Raw genomic sequence first — 22980 nt, forward strand, 5'->3', positions numbered from 1 at the left:
GTCAGCGACTGGAAAAAAGTAGTAGCAAAACCTTTAACCGTTTCCATCTCAACTCAGACCTCCCCCGCAATCCAAAGGCTGCTTCGATGATCCTTGTTCCTTCCCAGTCGGTGTGCTTTCGGTCCATCCGCCATAAACTTTTTTTTTCAACAAAAAAGTTGGATTCGGATTCGCTCCTAGGAAGTTATCCTGATGTGACCGCCGCCTTCGTCAGACGGCAGGCAAACTGGAAAAGGAACATTGACTCTTTTTTTTACTTCCTCCCACTGCTTTTGTTGGATTTGGGGCCACACCTCAAATGGGGTCCGGGTTATTCCCGGGCTACGGCTTCCACGCCATCTTGATCTGAGATTAGGCTCTGTTCAGCTAAAGCATTGAAAAAAAACTAGGAGAGATTCGGGAAAGTGTGGAAATGTCTTGCCCGAAGCTAGTCTTATACAATGCCATTTATATGGCTGGGATCTCTGCCATCCGGTTAACCAGGTTATGGTTCCTGGGATGGTTCAACTGGACGACCGGGCATGAACCTAAAATTAGAAGCTTTAGTCGTGGTCTATCGACCGTTGGATTTTTTCTGGCTTCCGTCGGATATTTTCTACATGCATTTTGATATAACTAAAAGGTTATGAGGATCATCTTCCAAAGATTTCTTAGATGAAAAAATAATAATGTCATGCAATATGTTCAAAATAAGATCAATCTATAAATTTTCATAAAATTTCAATTCAAATATTGGGGAGGAAAATATATTTCATCTTTTGATCATGAAATGTTCTTAGTTAGTTCTCAGCAACGATATATTTATTTGAAATTCATTAAGTACTATTTTGTATTCTGTATTTGTTAACATTAAAATTGTTTTATCTAGGCCTTTTAAATTTTGATTTCACTACTACGGACATCCATATCAATACACCTACCGTTTAAAACAAAAACTGACCATTTATCTTTTCATTATTGGTCCAAAATTATCTTGGCAAAATTTCTCCTCAATCGGGCATGAGTTTAGGATTTGGTGTTAACTCGAAAAGAGTTTTGGACGAGTTTCTGATACTAAATATGAAAAATTTCAGAGCGTGCTTTGAAAATTTCTGACAACACTCTCCAAACCTAATTTCACTATTTGAATGTTCATCAGACATCTCAAGCAAGTTTTATATAAGGTTTGTCTATTTATTTTTCACGTGGGTTATTCTTAAAAACTAATAAAATTAAATTTTCAATATTAATTTGCAGTTTACTACTAATTTCTAAAAAAGGCTTTCGATAAATTTCTGTAATTTTCTGAATTAAAACTGATGACTAAGATGACTCAGTTGAAGCTTTTAATAAATATTTATGACTTATTTCCATGCAAAAAATGTCCATGATCAATTAAATAAATTTTTATTTTCTTTGCAATTTTGTGAGATATTTTCCTCCTTTAAAAAAAATCATATTTTTGTATTTTTTTTTTTCATTTCTGTCAATTCTTTTATCTCTGTCATTTTTGTCATTTTTGTCATTTTTCTCATTTTTGTCATTTTTTCATTTTTGTCATTTTTGTCATTTTTGTCATTTTTGTCATTTTTGTCATTTTTGTCATTTTTGTCATTTTTGTCATTTTTGTCATTTTTGTCATTTTTGTCATTTTTGTCATTTTTGTCATTTTTGTCATTTTTGTCATTTTTGTCATTTTTGTCATTTTTGTCATTTTTGTCATTTTTGTCATTTTTGTCATTTTTGTCATTTTTGTCATTTTTGTCATTTTTGTCATTTTTGTCATTTTTGTCATTTTTGTCATTTTTGTCATTTTTGTCATTTTTGTCATTTTTGTCATTTTTGTCATTTTTGTCATTTTTGTCATTTTTGTCATTTTTGTCATTTTTGTCATTTTTGTCATTTTTGTCATTTTTGTCATTTTTGTCATTTTTGTGACTTTTGTGATTTTTGTCATTTTTGTCATTTTTGTCATTTTTGTCATTTTTGTCATTTTTGTCATTTTTGTCATTTTTGTCATTTTTGTCATTTTTGTCATTTTTGTCATTTTTGTCATTTTTGTCATTTTTGTCATTTTTGTCATTTTTGTCATTTTTGTCATTTTTGTCATTTTTGTCATTTTTGTCATTTTTGTCATTTTTGTCATTTTTGTCATTTTTGTCATTTTTGTCATTTTTGTCATTTTTGTCATTTTTGTCATTTTTGTCATTTTTGTCATTTTTGTCATTTTTGTCATTTTTGTCATTTTTGTCATTATTGTCATTATTGTCATTTTTGTCATTTTTGTCATTTTTGTCATTTTTATCATTTTGTCATTTTTGTCATTTTTGTCATTTTTGTCATTTTTGTCATTTTTGTCATTTTTGTCATTTTTGTCATTTTTGTCATTTTTGTCATTTTTGTCATTTTTGTCATTTTTGTCATTTTTGTCATTTTTGTCATTTTTGTCATTTTTGTCATTTTTGTCATTTTTGTCATTTTTGTCATTTTTGTCATTTTTGTCATTTTTGTCATTTTCGTCATTTTGGTCATTTTTGTCATTTTTGTCATTTTTGTCATTTTTGTCATTTTTGTCATTTTTGTCATTTTTGTCATTTTTGTCATTTTTGTCATTTTTGTCATTTTTTTCATTTTTGTCATTTTTGTCATTTTTGTCATTTTGGTCATTTTTGTCATTTTTGTCATTTTTGTCATTTTTGTCATTTTTGTCATTTTTGTCATTTTTGTCATTTTTGTCATTTTTGTCATTTTTGTCATTTTTGTCATTTTTGTCATTTTTGTCATTTTTGTCATTTTTGTCATTTTTGTCATTTTTGTCATTTTTGTCATTTTTGTCATTTTTGTCATTTTTGTCATTTTTGTCATTTTTGTCATTTTTGTCATTTTTGTCATTTTTGTCATTTTTGTCATTTTTGTCATTTTTGTCATTTTTGTCATTTTTGTCATATTTATCTTTTTGTCATTTTTGTCATTTTTGTCATTTCTGTCTTTTTTGTCATTTTTGTCATTTTTGCCATTTTTGTCATTTTGGTCATTTTCGTCATTTTCGTCATTTTTTGTCATTTTTGTCATTTTTGTCATATTTGTCATTTTTGTCATTTTTGTCATTTTTGTCATTTTTGTCATTTTTGTCATTTTTGTCATTTTTGTCATTTTTGTCATTTTTGTCATTTTTGTCATTTTTGTCATTTTTGTCATTTTTGTCATTCTTGTCATTTTTGTCATTTTTGTCATTTTTGTCATTTTTGTCATTTTTGTCATTTTTGTCATTTTTGTCATTTTTGTCTTTTTGTCTTTTTGTCATTTTTGTCATTTTTGTCATTTTTGTCATTTTTGTCATTTTTGTCATTTTTGTCATTTTTGTCATTTTTGTCATTTTTGTCATTTTTGTCATTTTTGTCATTTTTGTCATTTTTGTCATTTTTGTCATTTTTGTCATTTTTGTCATTTTTGTCATTTTTGTCATTTTTGTCATTTTTGTCATTTTTGTCATTTTTGTCATTTTTGTCATTTTTGTCATTTTTGTGACTTTTGTGATTTTTGTCATTTTTGTCATTTTTGTCATTTTTGTCATTTTTTGTCATTTTTGTCATTTTTGTCATTTTTGTCATTTTTGTCATTTTTGTCATTTTTGTCATTTTTGTCATTTTTGTCATTTTTGTCATTTTTGTCATTTTTGTCATTTTTGTCAGTTTTGTCATTTTTGTCATTTTTGTCATTTTTGTCATTTTTGTCATTTTTGTCATTTTTGTCATTTTTGTCATTTTTGTCATTTTTGTCATTTTTGTCATTTTTGTCATTTTTGTCATTTTTGTCATTTTTGTCATTTTTGTCATTTTTGTCATTTTTGTCATTTTTGTCATTTTTGTCATTTTTGTCATTTTTGTCATTTTTGTCATTTTTGTCATTTTTTTCATTTTTGTCATTTTTGTCATTTTTGTCATTTTTGTCATTTTGGTCATTTTTGTCATTTTTGTCATTTTTGTCATTTTGTGATATTTTTGTAATTTTTGTCATCAATCAATCCCATACAAGCCAACGTACAAGCCAAATGGTCGAAGACAGAAGACGGATTTGTTGCTTCTCCAAGTTTACTTTGATTGTTTACTTGACTCAACCCGCACACTCCGATTGGTGGGTAGTTGTGTCAACGCGGGTTTTGTTTTCAGTTTGGTTTGGTCGATCAACAATATTTTTTATTGACTGTTTCGTTTGATTTTACTCAAAGCTTCTCTTGAAACACCAATACGCGAGTCTCTTGCCAGACGATTATAAATTTAAATTGTGATTGGTCGCTACCTGCTTCAGAAACGATCCCCGGCATATGGCAGTTTGATTTTCGTTATTTGAAGTTTGAGTCACCGAGACGGCCATATTGCGAGAAGTGTTGTCCCTAATAATTGATAACTCTGCTGACAATTTATTTACGAAAAAAGTTACGTTTTCTTTTTATTTGTTTGTGCTAGAAAAACATAAGTTCTATGTATACAAAAAAAAAGTACAAGAAAATCTACTTATTTCGTCTGTCTAGAATTGCCAACCAGACAGTACAAAACGGGTTAAAGGATGCACTTTAACCTGTAAAGTCAGCAAAGGTAGTTTTATTTTCACCAGAACACCTACAATTTTCTTTTGTAGGCAGAAAAAAAATCCGAGTTCATTCTTTTAACTCAGCCCTTTGCTAGTCTGGACCCAAACAGAGGAAAGAGCATGTCACTCGCTAGTTACCTACCGGTTCCAGAAAAGAGTTTGCTGCTCCGCTTGATGGCCGGCGGAAAAGGCATCGGCAAACCGGGTGCAAACGATATTTAACCGGCTAGTGACCGAAACGGCTTCTGCACCTATTTTGCCGGAGAGACATGTCTGTATGGCTTTTCTCATGCCAGAAGTCATACAAATGATAGTTCAGCTCTCAACCCAGCAGTCGACAAAAAATGGGCTGTGCTGACTGTATTAAATTTCATCTTAACTTTCATTTGTGGGCCTTGTTAAAAGTTGTTCGAAGTTTTCTGAGGAATCGGTGAGTGTATTCACGCGTTGGGTGAAGAAATGGAGTTCAAATATTGGAAACTAACTCTACTTTTGGGCGTACTAAATAGGTGTTCGACAGACACGCGCCAATCAATATTCGAACTGGGTGTAATTGTCTACTGCCAATAAAGCAGTAATTATAGGGTGTCCCAATATGTAAAAGCCCGATTTAAAGTGAATAGTATAAACACAATTTAGGAGCAAATCCATTTTTTTCACTTTCATGTTCTCTATAAATAATTAGATTCCAATCAATCGTAGGCCAGTGATCGACTTTTTTAACGAAGCACAGACTGGTGTTTCGATAGAAACTATAACGATTTGGTACGTGCCCAAAAAGATTCCATCGGTCTCTCTTGGGAACAATTTGCCGGATTCATCTCATTCGGCACGATCTGGACTTTGTTGGATTGGTACCAAGCCATCGTGTCCTTTGAGTAGCGAACTGATGGAAAATCAGACCAAAGCAGTACTAATCATGCTTGCGGATCCTGAGCAGCAAGCGACAGCTCAGGCACTCTCGGACGTTAACAGCTATAAAGCTATTCAATGTGTCAGTGATCACGAACAGCTCGGAATGCATGCCACATTTATTTATGGCTGGACAAACCATTACCTTATCCCCGATTTTTTCGGAAAAAACATGTTGTCTCTATCTCGTCAATATTTTGGCCATCCCAACTGATCACCCGGAAGCGTTCTGTAATCAAACTTGCAATAGGTTTCGTCGTCGATGAACACACACCGATTTTCCACACAGCAGTTGATCATATAATTTACGAGCTCTTGATTTGACAGAAGCAGCTTGATTAAGACTCCGCTTCGACTTTTTCTGCTTCTTATATGTCTTTAGGCTCAATTTTACCTTGGCATCATGGACGAAGCTACGAGGGGATTCCACTTTTTGACCACATCCCGAATTGAGGCCGTCTTTTCACTGGTGTAAGCACACATGACTTTTCGGTCCAAAGTTTTGTCCACAGGACCCGGTTTTCGCCCAGTTTTAAGTCCACGAAGCTGATTTTCTCTTTATACTTACGAATCGCGTTTTGGATCGCTCCAATGCTCACTTCTTCCATTTTCGCCAATTTTATCAGTGAGTGTTGGAGATAGTACACCATTTGTGCACGACATTTTATGCGCTTTTCCGGGAAAATGCTTTTCAACTGCGTTTTCAATCGAAAACGCTCACTGAAGAAGGTAGTAAGTTGCTATCGAAATACCGGTATATGAACTTTTCATTTACCGTGGTTAAATTAAAAGGAATCTTTCGATTGCTTTGATTCAGTTGAATCATTCAACCAAGTAGGCTCACAACACAACAGAGGGAAAAAAATCATAGGGACGACCCCTTTGGGCGAACCCTCACTCAAAATTAGATAATTAAAATCAATTGCTCGTCCTTTTAAACACCCATGCGATGCATAACCACGACAATATCGCAAAAACAGTGAACAACTAACACGAACGACGCCATTTTTGGACCACAATCCAAAACTTGGCACCTGTAATCAATTACTTTTACTTTAAAACTCACCTGTGCCAATTTTTATTCAAATTCTATGCACAATCAAGAAAATATCGCAATAACTGTGGACTGATAATATGGACGACCCCTTTTACCGAGCCCTAACTCAAAATTTGAAACTTAAAAGTAATAGAGCCATGGCCGTTGGAACGGCGACGGGGGGAGGGGGGGTGTTTGATTTTAGGCTTGTGATATAGCTCAGTTGGCAAGTCTGTTGTCTCCTGAGCCGATGTCCGCGAGTTCGAGCCCAAGAGTAAACATCGAACACAGTTGTATCGGATAAGTTTTTCTCAATAACGATCCGCTAACTGCAACGTTGATAAAGTCGCGAATGCCGTAAAGATGGTAAAACGACTATAATCGAAACAAAAAAAAATCAGATTTTGATCATTGAGTAATGTTTGTCATGAGTTACAATCTTAACTTAGAGACTATTCCAAAACCTTGAAAGCAAATCCCCGGTTCAGTATTCTGCTTCAGTTTTTCAAAATTTTCTTGCTTATTGAAAATTCGTTTCTGAACAAGAAGTTTTAAATGAGATTATACTCATTCCACAGGTTCTGGTTCCATATTGATAAAATATAAATTGCATTTCTGTTTTCATATTTCGGCTTCTGTATTCAGTTCAAGATTCTTGATTTTCGGTTCAAATCACCATTAAACATAGAAATGGTTATATGGTTTTGCATTTCAATCAAATTTGGATAAATGATTCTCGAAACTTATATACATTTTCAATATTTAAATTAAAAAAGATCCAAATATTAAAACCAAATAAAATTAGAAACCATCATCCGAAGCTCTCAAACTCAATTCTTTTAAATCCCATTTAAAAAAAATAAAAAAATATTTCGATAGGAAATGTAAATATTAAAAAAATATTTCTTTTGCAAAATCTAAAATTTTTAAAGCTTCAAAATGGCGTTCCAGAATTGAACACTTAGAATCATATTCATCAATATTATTTTTATTTGTTTCACACTTTATTTTAAATTCGCAAGTCGAATTTACAAGTAATGATAAACAAAATCGGATTGAAACCCAAAATATAAAAATTAAAATTAAAGGTTCATGGTTAAGAATCTTAAACAAATTCGAATTTTTGACTTGTAATGGAAATGCTGATTCGGGTTCTAAATTCAGGGAATCGACTTTTTATATTTCAGAAATCGCATTGAAAATCGAAAACATATCTAAAATTCAAATTCGGCAGGTCCAGCCTTACAATTTAGAATAGATATTCGGAATTAAGGTTCAGATTCAGGTCGTAAATGAGTTTTACAATCAAGTTTCATTTTTCAAGATGACTTTTTCGTTGGTGAGTTTATATTGCAAGAGATCGCGATATTTTAATTTTGATTGTAAATTTAATTTCAATTTTTCAAAGTCTTTAACAGATCATTTGAAATACAATCCTAAATCAGCTAAAAATTAAAAATTTAAAGAAATTTTTTAGTTTTTTTTCTCAAGGGATTTTAAGCTTCAGTGGCTTATTCATCCCGACGATTTTTTTAGTTTTTTTTATAAAACGTGATTTTTATATTTTTAAGTTATCCACAGGAGTTTAATTATGGTATTGATTTTCGATAAAAAAATATTTTCTGTACTTTTCCTGTGAAAAAAGGGAAGGGAATGCGATATTTATTTGTGTATTGTTTAACATTTGCAGTTTTTTTTTCAAAAGCCAAATATCAAACTAAGCTCTAAAACTTAGAATGAGTTTGCAAGAATCATACTTCAAACTTTAATCTATTACTTTGACTTTTTAAAAATTGTTTTTTCTGATAAAAACTTATTCTATGTTAAAATCAAATAAGTTATGTTAACCAGTTTTTTAGCAATTTTGAAGATTTCATTTTGTTACTAAAGGATTCCTTATAGCTTATCTTTTCAAAGATTAAAGGATGTATTTTCAAAATTTTGTATTTTATACATAACACTGGTAATGTTTTAAATTCTTCACATTAAATAATCAAATAGTAGAATTTATTCTTTTCAAATAGTATTCTTCATGCGTTGTTGGAGCAAAAATATTTGTCACCAAAACTCCCTCCATGAGGCGGTGTTTCCTACGGCCCTAATAGAGCATCCCTCAAAATTATCTATGTGGAAATTTTTATCTCAATCCAATGTAGAATAACGCCAATATTGCAATAACATTAAAAGGTTGAAATGGACGATCCCTTTGGCCGACTTATGATCCTAAATTTGAAACCTGGATATGATTGCTCGTCCCTCAAAATATAAATGTGCTAATTTTCATCACAATCTGATGTATAATAACGCCAATATCGCAAAAACATTACAAAGTTAATATGGACGACCCCTTTGACCGAAAAACTTACCCCAAATTTAATACCTGGAATCGATTGCTCGTCATTAAAAACTTTCATGTGAAAATTTTCATCTCAACCCAAAGTATAATAACGCCAATATCCCAAAAAAGACATCAAATAGTTGATATGAACGACACCCTGTGGCCGACTCCTGTTCCTAACTTTGATAATCGATTGCTCGTCCCCCAAATTACTCATGTGCCAACTTTCATCACAATCCCATGTATAATAACGCCAATATCGCTAAAACAATATTTGTCAAGTAAGGACAAGACAAATCTAAACACATTTTTCATCAATCCTGGTCCAAATAAATATCCATGCCGAATTTCAGCTCTCTAGGACTTAAGACGGCTGAGCCTATAGAGGACAAACAAACAAACACACAAAAACATACAGAAATAGCTTTTTATATACATAGATAAAAAAATACCTTATCCCTTTGTATTCGGTACAAATTCCAATCGATGTTGCAAAACTTTGTAGCACAAATTGTAGTGCATTATAAGGAATTAAATTACCTCAAACTACATGAGTTGATAAATGAATAAATAAATAAATTTTGACCCAACATGATAACATTGAAATAAAATATTTTCCTGGTTTATATTCTCCCGACTACTATATTTACATTCAAAAATAATCAAGAAAAAAATTGAAAAAAAAACATTTTTTTTTCATCAAAACTCGTCGACAGATAGATTTTGCATTGTATTTTAAGCTTTAAAAAAACTCTTCAAAGTTATTTATTTAAAATTTGCTCAAAATTTTTCGATTTGAAGGCGTTTGTTGTTTTGTTTTTTTTTGATTTGCCAAATAAAGTGAATAAATCCGGGCAAAATCCGGTCATTTTTCAATGAAACCCGGGTAACCGGGCCGGACTGGACTGTTCTCAAATTTTGTAACAAACATCCGGGCAAACCCGGATGAAACCGGAATATTGCAAATTTTATGTATAAACCATTGATGTATAGTGAAAATAACAATGGTTTTATATTACTTCCTTGTGGTACACCCACTTAAATTGACGGATTTCGACTGTTTTCACTAATACTGTGTTCTAGTTTTTTTATGAGCTTTTCGTAATCTAGAATGTCAAAGGATCAAAGTACAGAAACAAGCTTCCTAAGATTTTTTTGTCGATATTTTTGTGGCAAAATTCTTCAATTCGCACATTGCTGTCAGTGTTCTGCAGCCCGTTTTGAAGCTTGAAGTTACCTGTATGAAATCTTGTTTTCATTTATGAATTTGTTTTAGGGTTAATCCCGTTTTTTAGAATATTGTTGAAAGTATTCCTGATAATTGTAGACAATTCGATTCCAACAATCTGAAAGGTATGTATTTAACAATGTCCACACTTATTGTGAATTATGAGATGACGCATAGGTTCAACCGAATGTGCAAGGGTAGAATAAGAAAAAAATGTTTCTAAATTTGAATAAGAACCAATTAAAATTCAGATTAGAATACCGATTGAAGAACCACATTTTAAATTACCAAAATATCATTTTGAAAATAAAATTCTCTCTTGATCAAAAATCGAACTCAGGAAACGTACGGTAAAGTGATGGAAGCATAGCAAACGATTGTTCCTGATCCCTATGTTGAAGGTCCTGAAAATATCGATTTTCCATTGCAGCTTACTAGAACGAAATGGTTTCTCTAGTTCAAATGCACCTACATAGATACTAGTACTGAACAATGAACGAAAGAAGAAAAACTCCGGGCAAATGTACAGGAAGAGAGAGCTAACAATTAAACTCCCAACCCGGGAATCACAATAGAAGGATCGCCACATCATAAAATCCTTCATTGTAGAAGGCTGTAGGTGGGGAGAAATCCGAGGAAGTCAGCCGTCATCATATTTAATCTTCATATCAAGCCTACTACAATGACGATGAACTGCGAAACCATGACTACCGACTATTAGAAGTAACGAGCAGTTCAGTGGGGAGAAAAAAACTGAATTGTCCGATTGTGTCTACAGTCTAGCTAGATGGACAACATGACAAGTTCCCCCGGGGGACAGATTCCTTCCACCGCGAACCGTATCGGTTGATGATAACGGTTCCGCGCCACGCGGATCCCTCTAAATCCTATTCCGGGGCAGTAGTGCGCGGCCGTTGTTGTTCGGTCAACAGATAATCTTCCCTAAAACGGCAGCGGCCAACCGACCTAAAACGAACCTAAGCGACGGGCGGCGGCCACTTGATGAACATTTAGCATGAGGAAGCTGTAGCAAAGTTCGGGTGAAAGTAGTAGGCCGGTTTTGCACTTTTGCTGTCCCGGTCAGAATTTGGCACAATTTTTTCGGTGGGTGGCGAAACAAACGGCTAACGACGGTGAAACCTTGCAGAAATTTTGCACTAAATACTCACACCGAGAAAAAAAAAAACGGCGGAAAATCCGCCGTTGAAAAGGATTTTTTGCAGCTTTCTTTTGTCGGTTGCGGGATTGTCCGTTGACCACATTGAATGGGTAATCCGGTTTGGGCGGGAACGATGACCGTTGAACGGATTTTAGCTCTTTTTTTTGTTTTGGAATGGGGCGAAACATTTCACTTGTCACTCAACGGTCATCGCCATCCACCATTCCGATGCCGGAATTCGGCACAGCATTGTCCGGCGGCGTGGAAGGGTTATAATTCCATTAAACGAAGCGGTAGGTCGCTGCAAACGGTGTGTGTGTCCGATGCCAGCCCCGGGACGATAACTGTGATGATGATTAGGAGGCAGCAGCAAGGTCCTTCCTCTGCTAACCGTAACCGGGGCTAAATCGTTTGCTTTTTTTGCTTCTTCTCTTCGCTTTTTGTTTAAGGAAATTCTCCCACTCCAGCTTGCAGAAAAGTTTTTGGTGTTGAACCCCCGGCCCGGATTGAACCTATCGGAATCACCGGGCTCCTTGAAGTGTTCGCAGGAGAAGCAAGAGGTTGTAAAAAGTTATTATTTCTCCTCTTTGGTTTTTTCTGACTGGGAAACAGAGAGAAAACGATAAAAGAGCGAGATCAATAGCTTTTCTCGTGATTCGAACAGTTTTCACTCTCTCAGTTGAGTAGCGTGTGTGTGTATAACAGTTTGGCAAATGCTGTGTGTGCGTACCATTATAGAAAGGGGAAGCGGGCGTGGTTTAAAGTGTACGAACACACACATTCGCCTCCGCCAGTCTAGCTAGGATAAATGTGATTGTCAGAGGTCGAGTCAGCAGAGTGCACGGTGAATGGTTCTTCTCGCACCGCGCTGTTATCGTATGCGTGTGGAAGGGGAAGAAAGGTGTAGAGTTCGCTCCCCGGATGTCACTGCTGTGTGCACAAGAGAGCACAACCTCGACCGTGGCTGTTTGACTGCTTGCTTCCCCTCGCTTCGATTGCTTCCTCTGCTTTTTCTTCGCAACTCGCCGCTCGACGACGACGACGTCAACGATAAGAATGAATGGATGGATATTTAGAGGAGAAATTTTCTACTGGGTCGGGTGGTGGTGTTCTGTAATTTTCGCTCGCGCTTTGCCGTGGCTGTGACTGTGTAGGACAGTTTATTGTTGTTGCCCTCTCATTTCTGTGTGCGATTTCCCCGCAGGGCAGGGCCGTGACGTCTCTTTCTCTTGATGTGAGGTGATCTCTTGGTAGCCTACTGGGATTTTGTGTAACGACGGCGGCGGCAAAAGTGCCGGCGGCTGTCTAGCATGCCAATACACATTCTGCTTCGACCGAACTGAACTGAACCGTCCCGTCTGGGCACCGACGGCAGTTTAGGCAGCCAGGGTTGGTTGTGCGCGAGTAAGCAGGACAGCACGAGTGACAGATCACTGTCTGATCTGCTCTTTCAGCCGCCGCCGGGGTTGTTCTTCGGGAGGGAGTGCTTTGAGAAGGCAGCAGCAGTAAATGTGCCATGCTGCTGTGCTGTGTTGTGTGGTGGGGTAAACAGGTCGAGTCGAGAGTCGAATCGGTCGGGTCGGGTCGCGTACCTTTTGCACTGACTTGCCTAGAACAGTCAGGCACGGGAAGGCCTTTTGAATGGTAGTGTGGCAGAGTATCTACGTTCGTAGTATAGATCTGTGTGCGCGTCGTCGACGTTTTTTGTGCTGCAGAGTCCATTTGTGCTCGGTGCGCCCTCTTTCTGTGTAGTACAGAAACCGTGATTTTTTTCCTTTAGTTTTTTTACTTGAATTGGAAAAAGAGATCCTTGTGTTTCGCCGCGCCGGCAGAAGGACGACGACGACGGTGTGACGCAACTACTATTTGTGCTGCAATCTACCCGGAGTAGTGCGCCTACGGCGACAACTTATCAGTGTTCAACCTTTTCCGGGCTGCATTCCAGAGCTGCCGGGATTACGCGGCACTATCAGTTGTGACACGAACCAACCCCGTGAATGACACCTTTTTAACCTCTCGTCTTACGAACCTCTGGTGATCGCAGCAAACCCTTGTTGCCGCTTTGATCGATATTGATATTGAACGGCGCCTACCGATTAGTAGGCGTGAGTGTGTACAGTGTTTCGGTTTTCGGCTGTGTCCTGATACGCGCGGTTATGATAAGCCGGAGAAATTTTCAGTGACCCTGAAACATTTCGCGAAGATTGTGAGACCCTGCCGATAGCACGTGATCAAGCAGTGATTGATGCATACGAATCTACAAACGTGTGAAAACAGCTACAACAACAGTGTGAATGTTTATTGGTTGCTGGCTTGAAAACACAATTTTGTTCAAGCAAGAGCAGAAGCGAGTGATGATTGTGGGTTGCGACGTGTGATAAGACGTGGCGTTTTGTTTGTTTTCGATTGTTTTTATTTTCTGTCGTTGCCTATCGGAAGTTCCGGGACAAACGACTAGAAGCGAACTGGTGCGGGATCGGAGATTGTTCGCATATCCGCGGTGATTGTAATCTAGAAAAATTTTCCTCGATAGCGTAGGCCCCGATTGTGGGGCCAAAACCGGTAGCAATATTATTACCCACAACTCGCTCAGTATGTACGGAGGCGGTGTCCTGTGCCCGTCACCCTCGACCGCGACCGGGTTCTACAATCCGCGTGGTCAGGGTTCCGAGATAGGCGCCCTGGAGCTAGGGTTCCCCCGGGGGATGGCCCTGGTTCCGCCACCACCTCATGGAGCCTGGCGGGATCCCAGCAGCCTCAGCTCGCACCTGCCAGTCTCCAGCACCGGTGAGGACATAACCACCCTCGGCGGAGGAACCGGCCCACCGGTGCCCTCGATGCAAAGCAACTCCTCCGTCGACAAGAAAGACTTCCTATCGTCGGGATCCCTATCCGGTGCCGGAACCGGTCAGCACAACGCCAACAGCCTGGCCGTTTCCCAGCACAACTCCGTAGTCGAGAAGAAGGAGTTCCTTTCGCTCCAACAGAGCACGACTCCCGGCTCGCAAAGCATGAACTCCCAGAATGGAAGTCAACAGGATCTCAAGAACCAGAACATCGAATGTGTTGTGTGCGGAGACAAAAGCTCCGGCAAGCACTACGGACAATTCACATGCGAAGGTAAGCCTCTAAACAAACCGACCGACGAAATCATAAGTCCCGTCGTTGTTGATCCCCAACATAAATTCCGCCAAAACGTGTGTCTACCCCAACCGTTTTCAGACTTACATATGTTCTACACGACAAACGACGACGACGACTCCAGCTTATCCCTTACGAAAGAGAGGAAAAAAACCGTGGGACTTTACCCGTCGTTGCCTTCAACAACAAGATCACTATCGTAAAGAGAGTTCCCACCGCTCGCCAAAACCCGCGGATGAAGAACGTGGACTTAATAAAATTATGATTATTGTGGAATTATTCCCCACACACACTCCCGCCACCGACTTTCGGCGGTCAGTCCATTCCCGTTTAAAGGGACTTCGATGTCGACAACGGCCACGGTTATTGTTTCCCTTTTACACGGCAGGATTCTCTTGGTCCAGCTCGGCTGGGCCCTTTCCCGTCCAGTGCCAGGACCGATTTGAGACACAATTAATCAAAACAAATAAGCATAAAAAAGTAATTTTTCTTCGCCGGGTTCTTCTCATCCTCAACCAAGTGAGATTGAAGCGGAGTCTGCTCCGGTATACAGTTTGTATTGTCAAAGAATTTGACTTTTTGCCTTCCTTTTTTCCGGCACATTGTGTTCGATCTGGTTCCGCTTTACCCGTAACTTAACTGCAATTCAAAGGAGAAAGGAAGAATGAGAAGGCGGAGGTGAACTTGTGGTGTGTGCATCTCTTATCCAGTAAAGATCAGTGCGGCCGAGAGAAGAAAAAAAACCCTAAACCCGAAAAAAATGAAATTGAAAGGGCGCGCGCGCTTCTTGTGCCCCGATAGGTACTCTTTGGGCTTTGAGCTGTAATTCGGGAAAACGGGACCCGGGAAGATTATGTGTGGTGTAAGCTGAACTTAAAGGTGCACGGTTCACGATCCCGATCTCAAGTTTGTAACTTGTGTCTTTTGACTTTGCAAATTAGGAACTCCAATTAAGGGGACAGAATCCGGCTCGAAGGACCACCAATCGATAAAAAAACGTCTTCTTTTTTCTGAGTGAACGTTGGTTGCAAACCTCAAAATAACGTTTGCTTTTTAATTTCATTTAGTGTCTCTAAAATAGGATACTAGTTTTGGTGATAGAGAATCCGGCTCAAAGGACCAATTTAGTTAAATAAATCTCCCAACTCTAAGATGATTGTTCTTGGACTATGTTCAGTGCACTTTGAGTTGAAACCGATAGTCATATTTTAGTTTAAATATGTCGAAGTGTAATAGGATTCTGAAATTAGTCCAGTTTAAAGGACCACTGGACGTTAACTAAACTTTCGCCCAATAAGTATTACCAAAATTATTGACTGAAAAATGCATTTCGGCATAATTTGAAACCCAAATGAAATCCTGTCTTCCTCGGGAACTACCACAGCTCATTCTGGGTCCTACACTTTTTTCCATTTCGCAACAACCTTCTCGGAGGGCTCAACATGCGTTTTCTCCATATATGACTTTTTTCTCCCGTGAACGAATATTTCTTCATCATTTTTCCTTCCAGTTGCGACCTCCGAAAGTTCAACGAATCTCGAGGTGTGCTATACTGTTGTCGGTGCGTAATTGTTATGATTTTATTTGGAGAGATTGAACCTCGTTGTTGTTCAATGCTGTAGGGGTTCTTGACTTCTCCTTAAAAACGGGAATGTTTTTTTTTTTGTTTATTTTGGTGTTTATTCGAATTGTAATGAATGAAAAATAAGGGGTTTCTTCCTTGTAAAAGTCAAAGATTAATTGTTTTATACAAAACGTTAAAGTAAACATTTTAATGCAAAAAAAAAACTTTATGAAGATCGTATCGTTGACAATTAATCAAGTGTCAAAATCTCGGTGAAATATGATAAAAAAAACACTTCCTTCAAATCGTAATCTGATTAAATTTACATTCTTTGACGTAGAAAACTATTCCTTTCCATTTCTTCTTTTAGAAAGCAAGAAACTGGCCGGTAGGATCAACCAAAAAAATATGTTTTTTTTTTCTTTACTGGATTTCATCTGGAGTTCGAAAAAAAATTTATTTCGAAACACGCTATGGTATACTGAAGATAGAACAAAATTGTTAGTAAAAAATGGATCCAGCTTGAAGTACCATTAATCTAAACCAAAACCCTGATACGTCAAAAATGTTCATCAGCAATTCAAAAAACAGTCAAAATTTACAAATTTTCGTCAGTTTCTGTGTGTTTTTAGGAAGAAAATGTTGAAGTAACAGAACTTCTCTGTAGACTTAAATGTGATCGACTATTCCTTTGGCCGGATACTATTTTACCATTCCATTACGAAACGAGAAGATACTCTAAAAAGTTGGATCCTTACAGTTTCCTCGATTAAGATTTTTGCAAAGCTCAACAAAAAATAAAACAACCGGCAGCTTAAATTGACTATTCATCATCCATAAAACCATTGAAAATTTATAAAATTTTCATAGAAAATAGGTTTAATGATAACAGGCGGGTCTTTTTGATTGAATAAAATATTTCCATAGCTGTTTGTTGTTCAAAATTCGTACTTAACAATTTACTCGACTTAAAATCAAACGCCTTCATGTTAAGCTACGAGTGTATAGAATCCGGCTCGAAGGACCAATAGCTCTTAATAAATCTTCTTCATGTCCTTTATCCTCTCGTAAATAAAAAAAACGCTGCCAATATCCATTATAATCAAATCAAAACAGCTTCAACAACCTCAATTGAGATCCAAGAAAACACGAATATAATTCAATTAGGCGATAAACACTGTGGCACCCTGTCTTAGAATAACAACCCGAAAAAAAATGGAACGAAGCGAAGCGGTTCAATGAATCTCGTAAACAATAACCAAACAACAAAAACCAACACCGCCTGACATTTGACACTTGAATTCTGGCATCCCGGGTTAGGGATGACGGAGCAGCATTCTCAAAATGTAATAGTTTCGTTGCACCCCTTTTCAGCGAGATTTTTTTTAAAGAGACACTCCCGGAAGCTGCAACTAGAGTTGTAGGACCCCTTCTTTGGGTTTTTTGTTTGGAATCTCTTTATCTTTGTTACCTGAGTCGGAGGCCAAAACGAGATCTTCTTGAACTCTCGAGGTCACCCAACCGGTACAGATTTCAACCCCGAAAAAAATGTTGCAACTGGTTCCTCTGGATGTGCGAGGTGAAACCGGTCCCGATGATGCTGCAGCCTCATAGCCTGCATAGATTACATCTGGCACTTTCATTTTGGCATATGTGTTGTCCATCGGATGGTCAAATGTCACAGATTCTCGAAAGACTCCGAACCTCCGCGAATAATCTTTTTGTAACTGGTTCCGGTGGTGGAAACAACCCGTCAAATTTCAATAAAATAAATGACCATCACCATTATTATTATAACACATCGTTACACCACTTCCCCTCCGAGGTGAAAAAAAACTGTTTTCCGGCCTTCTGCGATTACGACTAATGTGTTTGTTTACCAACAGATACCTACTTCAACCTACTATGATTGTTTTATCAAAAAGTCCTTGTGTTTTTTTAATGGACCCATCATGGCACTGAAGTTTTCCACCCCACTAACTATAGGTAGGTGACAGTTTGCGTGACAAATGTCATTATTTTCTGGTACCGCCGCCTTCATTCTTTAATTCAGAGTAGGATCTGCACTCGAACGCGATTAGAGCTGCCGTTGCTGTGGTGGTCAAACAGGTCAAGAGTTTGCGCTCGGTAACCCTTTACCAGAACACCATTACCACAAGAAAAAGTACGCAACCACTTGTATATGGGTGATTCGAATGAGCGGTGATTTTCGCGGTATCGGTGCTTTATGACAGTTTGGCACGGTCCAAAAACACGCCACGCCATCTTTGATTTTCGGACCAAGGAGGTAGATGTGTTTTTTTTTTTATTTTACGAGTTGAAATCGAATCGAGAGCAACTTTCGATTGTGTTTGTAATTGTGTTTTGAGCACGGAGATTGTTTTTGGTGTTTTTTCGGTTCCGTGCAGATAAGACTGGTAATTAAAAAGGAGGATCGCGCAGCTAAGAAGCGGGTGAATCGATTCGAGTATATTTATTTTTTTTCGGTAATGTGTTCAAGGAGATAAGCGCTATGGCGTTAAGTCTCGCAGTTTGTTGCACGACCATTCGGTGGTTATCGCCGCTTTGGGATTGTTTTATTTCGGTGTATCGATAATGGGACCAACTTAAAAAAAACAAGCACACAGCCTAGAGATAATCCGTGGAATAAGTTGGTTTCGAATCAGTGTTTACAGGAGACGAAACCGTACAATTGTCGGATTCCCGTTAACCCGTCGCCGGGTTCAATGGCACCAGACCGATCGCGTTCCAACTGGTGAGCTTCCCGTTGGACCTTTCTTTGGGCTGCAATTATTCCAGTCATAAGTGCTGATGTTAATAAGTGCAACTATCATATATCACAAAGCATAATTACCGGCTGCATGTGCGAAAAATGATGTATTTCAAAGCAAACAACAGTAAACCACCCGGTTTGAAGATTATCTCCGTGGAGGAATCATAGTAGGCCGCCGTCGAAGCCAGCTTGCTGTGACCAAAATAAACATTGGAGATAACAACATGTTCTACTAGCCTAGGGAAATACCCTGCTTAAGAGGGAGAGTAATGTTAGAATTTATTAACCGGAACCGACTGGCGGAGACTAGCGACGGTGCATCTTCCTTCTTCCGCGCGCACGCCACAGCTAGTTGCAGGTGAGTGCATTCCAGCTGATGGACTACCACCAGCCTACAAAGACTAATTCTGCTCAAAAGCTAGCTGGGCAGTGAACTTGTTGTGCGCGGGCATTAAATTTATTCAAAACATGCAACAAGTCGGAGCCGTCAAACTGCAGCAAGCATCAGGCGTTAACTGGCCACTTTCGGAATCTGCTCATCAGAGGAATCTGATGGAATACGCTGCCTCGATTCCTCAATCGGGAAACCATCACACTGCAGCGAAAAGCCACTTATCTTATCGCGAAAACAGAAATTATAGACAGCTCCAGCACGTAGCAGGTACAGACAACGGCTCGGCAGCAGTTCCTATTCTTGGCCGGCCGAAGCAAAAGGCGCTCGTGCCCGCTCTGGGAAGAAAAAGCCTTTTCGCCTCGCTGATTTCTAAGGTCCGATATTAATTATAATTAAGTAATTTGATCACTGACCATATCGCACCGACCAGTGAACACCAACAACTAGTGGTCAAAACTGGGTGAGAACACGTGAGAGGGCTTTGATCTCTCGCTCTCGGTTCCCAGGTCTCAGGTCCCAGGCAGGCAATTATCACCGGCTTGCGGTCTAGATTCCTATCGCGGAAATTAGCTGCTGCAGAACGGCTTTTCCTGGCCGTTTGGCTGACGGTAATTACTCAGTCGAACTACTTTGGCCGCCAAGAAGTCAGTCAGTCAGTCAACTGACCGCGCGCATCAGCGATTGCTTTGATGGAAACGAATTGGTTGTTTCCTTGTCAAAATAACAATCGCTGCTGCTGACGCAGCCAATTGAATTAAAGAAACAAAAACAAACCAGTGTTCTGTTGTCTCAAAAGACCCGAACGAGGGGTACTCGATTAAGTTCTGAGAAAAACGGAACCCAGAAGAGACAGAGAGAAAGAGACAGAGAGAGTTAATGAGCGGATAGGATCTCCGGTCTTGGCTAATCCGATTTGAATAAAAGAAATTAACTTCCATGTTGCGACCTTTTACGGAAGTTACGACACGTCGCCGGCCTGCCGTCTGCCGCCGAGCTCACGCAGCCAGTTCTTGCCACGACACGGTACGGCACCTCATCCTCGTCCACGAGACGGTAGAGATTTTATTAACTATTAACCTCAATCGCGTACACTTGGCCGTCCGTTCGTTTTCGATCGATAGGTCGATCTTCACAGCGCGAATCGGTCGTAACCCACCGCTGGAAACCGAGTCCCTTGTGATGGTGAACACCCCCGCCTGCCGTACGTTTTCCAATCCAAAAGAAACCGAGGCACAAGGCGGCCGGAGAATGCAAGAAATCGTGACCTACTCGCGCCCCGTGATCACTCGGCACTTGTGCAGCGCCCTTCGCCCTTCTCCGAATCCGCGTCGCGTCGATCGATCGTCCCTTTCCCGGAATACGTCAAATTGGCGGAACGCAACACACGATTCCTCCTCGTTCCAAAGGATTCCTCACATCTCCGATTGACTCACTCACTTATTAACAATAAAACTGATGACGATGATGAAACGGGGCGACGAAGTCGACGATCATCGCTGAGCCGCGATCCGAAACCCTTCCTTAATGATTATGATTATCGAATATCGCCCACCCTTCTTCTTTCGTGTTTTTTTGTCGATGCACTTCAACAACGATTCCTCATATCCGATAATCGTCTTTCTCTGCTGTGTCATAATAAACGTTCTTTCGGTTTTCGCAGCAGCATCTCTCCTGCTCTCCTGCATTCATAATAATTGGTAAAGAGTTCAAGCGCCTTTTCAGCACCCCGGTGAAGGACCTTGAAGACGAAGAGGAATTTGAGCGGGAAAAAAATTCTCACACCCCCTCGTTAAAAATTTAAAAAAAATTGAGGAAAAAGTATGCAGGCAAACGACATTCCATCAATTTTGTTAATCGAGTAAGTTAGGGCATGTAGTGCTGGTCCCTAAAAAAATTTGATGAATTAACACCTGAATACTGGATAGAAATTCTGAAAAAGATTTAGAATCTGATTCCAGAATCTGAATTCTGATTTGGAATATGTTTTCTGATTTTTTTTACGTTACTGAGGACAACTTTCCTCATCGTATGAGCCAATATTCTTCAAAATCAGATTGCGGAGCTCCGCTGAAACCATCTGGACCTGCGCACAAAAATTCACAAAAAAAAACGTTACACACACTTCAAACAAACAACAGAAAAAAGTACGCAGCCATTGAATAATCCATCAATCTTTACAGTGAGTTTAGACATATAGTTTTCGATACTGGTCCTTGAAAACTATTCAAACAAAAACAAAAAGGCGACAATCAAGCGGTTAAAAAATCAATAAAAAACCTAAATTTGAAATCTGGATTCTGAACTTGAATCTGAATTCTGAATCTGAATTCTGAATCTGAATTCTGAATCTGAATCTGAATTCTGAATCTGAATTCTGAATCTGAATTCTGAATCTGAATTCTGAATCTGAATTCTGAATCTGAATTCTGAATCTGAATTCTGAATCTGAATTCTGAATCTGAATTCTGAATCTGAATCTGAATTCTGAATCTGAATTCTGAATCTGAATTCTGAATCTGAATTCTGAATCTGAATCTGAATTCTGAATCTGAATTCTGAATCTGAATTCTGAATCTGAATTCTGAATCTGAATTCTGAATTCTGAATCTGAATTCTGAATCTGAATTCTGAATCTGAATTCTGAATCTGAATTCTGAATCTGAATTCTGAATCTGAATTCTGAATCTGAATTCTTGAATCTGAATTCTGAATCTGAATTCTGAATCTGAATTCTGAATCTGAATTCTGAATCTGAATTCTGAATCTGAATTCTGAATCTGAATTCTGAATCTGAATTCTGAATCTGAATTCTGAATCTGAATTCTGAATCTGAATTCTGAATTCTGAATCTGAATTCTGAATCTGAATTCTGAATCTGAATTCTGAATCTGAATTCTGAATTCTGAATCTGAATTCTGAATCTGAATTCTGAATCTGAATTCTGAATCTGAATTCTGAATCTGAATTCTGAATCTGAATTCTGAATCTGAATTCTGAATCTGAATTCTGAATCTGAATTCTGATTCTGAATTCTGAAACTGAGTTCTGAAACTGAATTCTGAATCTGTATTCTGAATCTGAAACCGGATTCTGAATCTGGATCTGAATTCTGAATCTAAATCTGAATTCTGAATCTGAATTCTGAATCTGAATTCTGAATCTGAATTCTAAATCTGAATTCTGAATCTGAATTCTGAATCTGAATTCTGAATCTGAATTCTGAATCTGAATTCTGAATCTGAATTCTGAATCTGAATTCTGAATCTGAATTCTGAATCTGAATCTGAATTCTGAATTCTGAATTCTGAATCTGAATTCTGAATCTGAATTCTGAATCTGAATTCTGAAACTGAGTTCTGAATCTGAATTCTGAATCTGAATTCTGAATCTGAATTCTGAATCTGAATTCTGAATCTGAATTCTGAATCTGAATTCTGAATCTGAATTCTGAATCTGAATTCTGAATCTGAATTCTGAATCTGAATTCTGAATCTGAATTCTGAATCTGAATTCTGAATCTGAATTCGGAATCTGAATTCTGAATCTGAATTCTGAATTTGAATTCTGAATCTGAAATCTGAATTCTGTATCTGAATTCTGAATCTGGATTCTTGATTAAAGAGTTCTCAATATGAATTCTGAGTCTGAATTCTGAATTGGAGTTCAATCTGGTTTCCAAACCTTAATTTAGCACTACTCCAAATTAATTCCTGATTTTGAATATGACTTTTTGATCTGGATTCCGTGATAATATAAGATCTGAAGCTGAAGGAAATTTTGGAATTTATATACTGAAAAGCTTATCACTTTTTCAATTTTCAACATTTTTTTCAAAAGTTATGCACAACAATATTCCACCCTTTTTA

At 38.0% G+C, this 22980-nt stretch overlaps 1 protein-coding gene across 1 annotated transcript; it reads left to right on the forward strand.

Annotated features, from left to right (window-relative positions):
- Positions 1-13757: 13757 nt before the first annotated feature.
- On the forward strand, positions 13758-14586 carry LOC129760894 (steroid receptor seven-up, isoforms B/C-like; the record flags this gene model as incomplete). The annotated part of the gene is made up of 1 exon (XM_055758575.1): positions 13758-14586. A coding segment is annotated over one exon (829 nt), but the record flags the coding sequence as incomplete, so codon positions are not given.
- Between the last annotated feature and the right edge of the window lie 8394 nt (positions 14587-22980).

Source organism: Uranotaenia lowii, unplaced genomic scaffold (assembly GCF_029784155.1).
Source record: "Uranotaenia lowii strain MFRU-FL unplaced genomic scaffold, ASM2978415v1 HiC_scaffold_812, whole genome shotgun sequence".
Lineage (NCBI taxonomy): Eukaryota > Metazoa > Arthropoda > Insecta > Diptera > Culicidae > Uranotaenia > Uranotaenia lowii.